General features: G+C 42.1%; 1 protein-coding gene across 1 annotated transcript; it reads left to right on the forward strand.

The window, feature by feature from the left end:
- The first annotated feature begins 113 nt into the window (after positions 1-113).
- On the forward strand, positions 114-7,363 carry LOC125772131 (D-glucuronyl C5-epimerase B). Its single transcript, XM_049443548.1, has 4 exons — positions 114-958; positions 1,798-1,951; positions 2,026-3,447; positions 3,513-7,363. The coding sequence occupies exons 1-4, from the start codon at positions 914-916 to the stop codon at positions 3,662-3,664; spliced, it is 1,773 nt and encodes a 590-aa protein (XP_049299505.1). The 5' UTR covers positions 114-913; the 3' UTR covers positions 3,665-7,363.
- Positions 7,364-8,515: the final 1,152 nt, after the last annotated feature.

Raw genomic sequence — 8,515 nt, forward strand, 5'->3', positions numbered from 1 at the left:
GCGGGAAATTAGCTTCTAATATTAGCAAGAAAGATAATTTTACTTTGATTTATGATAATTCTTTGTGATTATTATTGAGGAGTTGGCGTATTTCACGCCCGCACTAGAAAAGAAATATCATAGGAGGTGAAACACTGCGGTGTGGTTTGTTTTGATTTTCCAGCTGTCAGAATAGCACAGAAAAACATACACACACGGACACGCACCCAAACGTGAAAGCAACTCGCGGAACGACGCAGGCGGAAGGACTTTTCCGTATATTTTTGCGTACCGTACCAAACACAGTTCTCTTTTGGCACGTACGTCAGTATAGCAGGGAAAGGACGATCGTCCGCATAGGTCGACAAGCAGCAAAATTCGCCATCACCACCTAGCGGTCACACCTGCTAACGACCATGACACCTGGTAGCGACGGTGGATAATTGAGGAGCCGGGAAAATGTTTTAAACTTGTGCAACGCTCCTGAATCACAAGCTTGCCGAAAAAAAGCATCCGTGCAGTGAATTCACACCAAAAAACCTAATTCCACCTCATGCGAACACCCATTGAAGAGTGACGTGCTTAGGCAAGAGTGGACTGAATGTTTGTGCGACCCCCGTCATATGGCCACACCATCCACCCACGCGATTGAACGAAGAAAATCAACACGGCACGGTAGAAGCGTACCGTAAAACGAAAACATCCCGAGGAAATCTTTCTATGGGTGTGATGGATGCAATGTGTCCGTGTTTTCCGGTGGAACGGTACGACGTAGGGGAAGACTCACACCCACGATGAGCAGCTAGTTAGAAGAGTGGTGGTCGGAAGAGTGTTTTACATTAGCACCGAATCGGGATCGGTTTGTTTTCATTCTTTTCGCGTAAAAGAAACAGTTTATACAGCATTCGGAAGTTAAAACATTCATCCGAGATCGATGACTGCGTTAAAAAACGGTGTTGGCGCATCCGCAGATCAAAAGGTAAGTTTCGTTACAATCTGTAAGGTAAATGGTGAAATTGTTTTAATTTATAATTTACCTACTAAGCTTTATTTGTATAAAGCAGGAACGGTAACAATACATTCACAGTAGCACTTTTTGTTATATGTTCACGTTTCCGGAATTGGACCATATTTTATGTTTTTTTATTATTATTTAGGTATACACCCTAGAGCGAATGAGTGGAAGTAGAACCCCAAGAAAACTTTCTGAGGGAAGAATTTCACGCCACCTCAGATTGGAACTCATTAGGCATTACTTTATTCGGGTACTTTGATAACCACCCATTGCCTCAATTATGCGCGATGAGAACGCAAGCAGAAGGAACGTGAACCATTTCCCACAGCACCATACCCATACATCTTCTGCCGCGTGTGTCGAACGGTTTGACCGACTGCCGGTTATCGATCAGTTTTGTCGTCTATGATTTATGGTTATTGACGGTGTCATGCAAAAATCGCACGAAACAGACAGATTCCCGGATGTAGGTGGGAGGTTATTGATGGTTTAGAATGTGAAGAAATATGATAAACAGATCCAATCTAGGTTGTGACGCATTTCGATCCGGTAGATGTGGGGGAAATTTTCTATCCCTCTTCGAAAAGATTTCAAATCAATCTAGAAAATGTTTGGGACACATTTGAAATATTATTAAATTTAATTTTTTTTTGAACCGATAAGGTTGTAAGTTTCCCTACCAACAACATAGACCGATAGGACGTATCAATGACCGCATCCTCTTCATATCAGCTTGTAAGCGTATATACGTCCAACTTCACTATCATTGATTCGAATTTCTTCCCTTCTTCGTAATATTTCAGGCAAGATTTTTCCTTGTAATTATGCGACTGAATTTAAAGTTCTTGCTGATAAGTCTCTGCGTAACGGTTGCACTCATAACGTTCGCTCTGTGGGCGAACTGTGGCGTTGGACATGGGCTTGTACCGAAGTGGCCCCAGCATCATGGTGACGGTGGTAAGATTGTGTTTTGAAATTTATTCTGCTTCTACTCGGCTTTTTTTTTAATATTCTGGACAACTCCTTCACAGACAATCCATTCGAACAGACGGAGGAAATCGACTGTATCATCAACCAGGAGTATGCTATCGGGTGCCGGAAGGAGGGCGAGGAGGTGTACCTTCCGTTTTCCTTCCTGCAGAAGTACTTCGATGTTTACGGATCGCTGAACGTGGTGGACGGCAGTCGACGGTTCGATTGGACGCATAGCTACGGGAAGGTAAACTACCCGAAGGGAGCGTATGATCCGCGCGGTATCTTCATGTACTTTGAAAACTACAACGTAGAGATGCGCGATCGCGTCAAGTGCATCAGTGCGATCGATGGTGTACCGATTTCGACGCAGTGGGAAAGTCAGGGCTACTTTTACGCCACCCAGATCGCTCAGTTTGGGCTGTCACATTATAGCAAAAATTTAACCGAACCGGAACCGCGCCGTAAGACCGTCGAGGATGGTGATCGGGAGATGGCCACCTGGATAGTACCGAAGGGTAGCTCGATGAACCGTACGATCGATCGGCTTCGACCGGTGGGCGGTGCGGTACTTTGTTTTTCTACCGGCAAATCGTTTGATACGGCTGTGGTCCTACCGATGGATCACGTGCTCGATTTGGTGCTGAGTATCGATGTGCTACTGAAGCCAAATTCCACGATATGCGTCACATTGCAGAACCGTGAAACGCAGAAGCTTTATCACGTTTACTACATACTGGCGGATCTACTGATCGGTGTGCAGGATGAGAACATTTACTACGGAATTGGGTTAAACAGTACTGGTGCGTGGAAACATTTGACGCGCGATTTGTTTGTCGATCTGCAGAAAGGACTGCCGCAGTACGCAAGCACAGACAAGCGGCGTAAGATGCGCCGCACTGAGCTAAAGGTGATCGAGATATCGCTGCTCGGCAATGGTAGTATCGATAATTTGACACTTTCGACGAGTGAACATATAAGCCATTTTTACGACGCTGCCGATTGGTTGATTCGGCACCAAGATCCGAGTACTGGTGGATGGCCAATACCGGTACGACGAAAGCTAGGTTCGGGATTCGGTGAACTGGCTCGCGGTTGGTACTCGGCGATGGCACAGGGACACGCGATATCACTCCTGGCGCGAGCATATTACCATTCCAAGGGAGATAAGCGATATCTGCGGGCAGCACTGGATGGTTTGAAGCTGTTTCGGATACCATCCTACCAGGGTGGCGTTTTGGCTACCTTCCTAGGGAAGTACGCATGGTACGAAGAATATCCGACGACACCACACTCGTTCGTGCTGAATGGATTCATCTATTCGTTGCTAGGACTGTACGATCTGAACTCAACTGCACCGGTCAACCAATCGAATGAGGCGGCAGTCCTGTTCGAACAGGGTATGGCTAGTCTAAAGAAAATGTTGCTTCTGTACGATACCGGATCGGGTACGAGCTATGATCTCCGGCATTTTACTCTTGGTAGGCAATCGACACAATTTCCCAACGGAAATATTGTTCTTGATCGTTTTTCTGCTCTGTTGTAGGCATTGCACCGAATCTAGCTCGCTGGGATTATCATGCAACGCACGTCAATCAGCTGCTGCTGTTGGCCACAATCGATCCGGACCCGCTGATATCGCAAACGGCGGAACGATGGAAAAATTACATGGTAGGCAAACGTGCTCCGCATAACTAAGCGAACTAAGCGGTGCATTCGTATTCGTGCACCACAAAAAAAAAACTGGCCACTGGTTGTTCCTGGTAGACCTGCAATCTTCTCCACTTCCATTTTAAATGCCTTACACACCAGAAGAAAAGTATCTCACTTCCTCTACAGTAGCGGTGTTCTCTGTTGTTGACCGTAGCAGCACAATTTCTCGCTCTTCGCCGGGATGCGATTATCCGTTTCGCGTGACTAGGGAGAATGGAGTTAGGGGGAGCTTGAAACAAAAAGAAAAAGACACAACCGCAGAAACGAAAAGGAAGATAGACGTAAGCGGGATGGTAAAAACTGGCCTCTTTCGCGCATTAGGGCCACCACTGATGGTAAGATTCTGCGAGGCTTTCGTGATATGATATGGTACCTTTAGAGTGTAACGGAAATTGTACATATGATTAGAGTTCTTTCCACAACCACTTTCCTGGCTAGAACGCGTAGCGTCTATCGTAGAGCAGGATCGCATATCCGTACGGAACGGGTATCCGTTTTGTACAATTCACAAACCACATTTGGTAGGATGCTTTCACCATTTTTTTTTGTACTATCGAACCTATATGCTCACGCGCCTCACCTACAAAATAATAATCAGCAAGTAGCGATAAGTTCAGTATCACACATATGCACACATTAGGGGATATGTGTGTAGCGTGCGCGAGATGGTGAATGAAAATTAAATTGTAAAGAAGGTTGTAAAGGAATTCAATCCAAATATCATCGTAGCATAAGTAGATTGTACCATTTGTCCTGCGGACGGAACGGTACGAATGGAAGACTTATGGCGTAAACAAACTCAACTTCTTGCCATTGTTTTGTTGCCTGCCCGTACGTTTTGAATGGAAGGGTATATTAATCTTAAAAAGTTTCATACATAGAATTTGCAAAACACAATTTCCTACCATCAGTAAGGGGGGGCAAACATTTCGGTTTTGGTTGTACGCTTACAGCGAACAAAATACCGATCGCTTCGCCAGATCGGGACAAGACCCGGTTCACGACGTACCGGGTGCACAATGTAAGCATTAACTGTCTAGTGTTTAATGGAATAGTAGTAGAAGCATACATGTCACAGAAATACCAATCAATATTTAGAGAGCTTACACTGGAAACAGTATTGAATAAGTAATTCTTACGATGGACATTGTAAGATCGTAAGAGTTTCTATCCATGCACAAAAAAAACAAACTTTTTGTACGAACCTTCACTTGGTTTATGATAGAGTAAGAGGGAACAATTTTGTTCAAGTTGTATGTTATGCGTTTCGCTTTTAGTTAAGTGCAGTTTCTGTACAATAGTTTGTGTTATTTGTTTTTACATGTACCTTACTGTTTGGTTTAAGCATAATTATTTTTGGGTTGTTAAGAAATTAGTTTATTTATTGGTAAAAATAATGCTTTAAAGGATGAAGAAACGATGGCTCAACCTATCATCGAATTATAGTTATTTATGTTTTGCCGAAAGGGTGAATTGCGTTAAATCATGTGTATAAGATTGTAAAGGATTGTAATCGATAGAAGGGAATGAAAAGCAAATTTGAGTTTCGTACTGTAATAATTATTTTATCGTTGATTGTTTCCTTTTTTCGTAATAATGCAGAGATAGTGTGTGTAGTAATTTTGGTTTCCCCCGCTAAAGGGGAAAGAAAGACAAAACCGGTTGAAGATTCCTGTTGCAAACAGTTACATTAGGCTGGCTAATTTTTACATAGTTTAAAACAAAACTCTCATAAGACTGCATCCAGATGCGGACGGTTATGGATTATTGTGTGTACGTATAAGTCCGGCAGCAAGTTAAGTTCACGTTCAGCTGCCCTAAGTGTATTGCTGCGCGAGTGTGCAAGGTGAAAAGATATTTTCTAACAAAAGTTTGATAGTCGACTAAATCCCCATTTGGTGAAGTGTTACGTTTACCGGAAGACGACACAAGACCCATTCCTAAGTAATGCCCACGGTAATGATTAACTTCCAGTTTGACTGCGAAACCAATGGCGGTAATGTAACATAAGATAGCTAGTATAATATCGGCACGTAGTGATTATCTGTAGCGGGAACCGAGTGGAACGTTTCGAGTGGGGTTTCGAAATTCGTAATAGTGTTTAGATGGCAAATCCTGCCCGATGGAAGCATAGTACTGGTAGTGTAGTAAAGTAGTCAATCAATAATATCTCCACACCTGAGTAGAGAAGGGAAGTTGGCTGTTAGACCGTTTTGTAAACGAAACGAATATGAAGCTGAGACGAAAAAATAAGAAAAAAACACTCTCGACAATAAGATGAAGATAGGTAAAACTGGGGTAGGCGCGTTGTGATGTGCAAATGACGAGGACATGCGAGGACGCGTTGTATCTTAATGGAGCGATTAATGTCGTATTAGTTTGGCCATTTATGTAATGAACAGAATGAGTAATTTTGAGTTCCTTTATGAAGAAGAAAGCAGTAAGATTATATTACGTTTGACTGTTTTTTTTGATAAACAAAAAATAACTTTCGTGTGCAAAAAGTGACCAAAAACCAATCAACTGTAGCTCCGCGCAGGGCGTAGTTCATTATAATCACTTTAACGCCTCGTAACACACATCATAAGGTACGCTGGGTACTTTCAATACCAAGCTAGTTTAACACGTACGATGCGCTCCACATTATCGATAGTTAGTGCAATCCCGGAACAGACTCAATAATGTTACACTACAATAAGGTAGCACATCACATTAGACTCTCTGTCGAACTTAAAACACTATCCAGCAAGTAAATTGCAAAAAAAAAACAAAAACCACAGTGTACAAATGTTATAGTTAATTAAAAAGAAAAGAAAAAAGAAAGTCCTCCCTTCAAAAAGACGCGTAGCCGTGAAAGTGAAAAGTGTATCGGTGGGAAGACACGTTGAAACTAGTACCAAACTTACAGACCTAGCATAAAGCATATACTATATTCGCAAGAGAAGTGAACATTTTGATGATACTATTTTTCGTTGCCCGAAGTAAATTGGAAAGCGAATGGATATTTTAAATTCATTTTTTTACAAGTAATTGGAATCCAGAACTTATCCGTATTGGGAGTACACACTTTATTTACAATTTGTAACAGCACAATTAAATGTATACAAAACATTATCCAAGATGTAACATATAGCTATTGGCGACTAAAATAGAAACAAATGTAATGGAATTGTATTGTTATTTTTAAGTTCGTAAAGCAACAGATATACTTGCCAAATTAGGTACTTTTTGTCCTTATTTACTGTACTCCATTTATCTGGTTTTTTTTTAATATTGTACGAATCGAATCTTTAACAGTAATAGTTTCCACTATCGGGAAAAGTTTGCTCCAAAAAACCACCTCTAGATGGTAAAGCAATTCTTGTTCTGATTTAGCAAAACACTACAAAAACAGTGCAGTTTTAATGTCAATAATAAATACCATATCATAGGCAAACAGTAACGAAAACTGTTACGAGATGGTTCGTAAGCATAGTTGGACACGTAAAACATACACACACACACGCAAAGAAACACACTCGTATAGTATATCTTTGCAATATATACAATTATAGAACGATGTGAGCGCATAAACCGAACACGAGCATTTAACATTGATCCTCACGTTATGTTTGCACTCGGCAAAATCTGACTAATGATGCCATTCCTGCATCCGTAATAAAACCAAACACATAATAAATGAAACCGGGGAACATTTTTAATTGATCGTGACTTCAAAACATTCGAAGTAAAGGTAGTCCTTATTCGATCGTATTGTATCATTTCATTTGGTTTAATGAAAACTTTATTTTCTAATTTTAGGTTCATTTCTATTGAGGTACTTAAAAACTGTAACAACTTTACCAAACGGCAAAACCATATTTAAGAATGTAAAAAATCGGAAAACAACGCACTTCTACTCATCCGATCGAAGGTGATAATTTCCCAAAACAACTACACCAACCTGACAACTGTCTCGCCAAAGTCGCACCTTCGCGGTATGATCGTGCGTAGAGTCACAGAACGGATCGGTCCGATTTTTTTGTACGGACTGCGGAGTTGATTTGAATTTTTATGTGTCTTTTATGCTGAGTAGTGACTGGGCGGCTGGGATGATTTAAGACGAATAGGACGCACATGGAGCCATAGTAATTTTCCGGAGCATTATTTACCGATACGATTGCCTTTGAAATGTTTTTTTGGGAAGATTCGTGGGTCGCCGTGCGTCGTACCTTCCCTTCTATATTGTGTAACCGTGGCACACAGGTTTTGCGACCGATGGAAGCATACGATATGAGCACAGGAACGTACCTTGGGGTGTACCGGTTGGTAATGGTAAACCATTCCCCCCAAAGGATGAGTAGGTCGGTCGAGTTTTATAAGCATTTGGCTAAATCAATGCATTTATCTTGCTTTCTTCTTTTTTTTCTTCCAGTCATATCTGTACGTTTCCACATGTTAAAGGGAAAGACAGGCCGGTTCGTAAAACGAGGCGGGGGGAGGTGTACCAAACCTCCTCATCAGTGGCGCCAACGATAGTGCGAAAATGTGCAAAAACCCGTGCCGCCGGTCTGCTGGCAAGTGTGTGGAAATAAATTATCGACCATCGGCCTATGTGCGTGTGTGTGTGTGTGGGTACGATTGCTGCAATCGACTGCACTCATGTTTTGCATAGAAATGGTGATTACGCGTTTGCAGTCCAACGGCACACGAACAGCTCCAGTGCAGGCAGTGTGAAGAGTGTGGGCTTTAACTCCTTTTTTTTCCTTTCCTTTGGTTCGAACCGTATACATTTGCATTCGACCGCGTGTGTGGACCTGACATTGGCTATTGGCAGGGTTGCCTGATGGCTTGATC

The sequence above is a fragment of the Anopheles funestus genome, chromosome 3RL (assembly GCF_943734845.2).
Source record: "Anopheles funestus chromosome 3RL, idAnoFuneDA-416_04, whole genome shotgun sequence".
NCBI classification, from domain to species: domain Eukaryota; kingdom Metazoa; phylum Arthropoda; class Insecta; order Diptera; family Culicidae; genus Anopheles; species Anopheles funestus.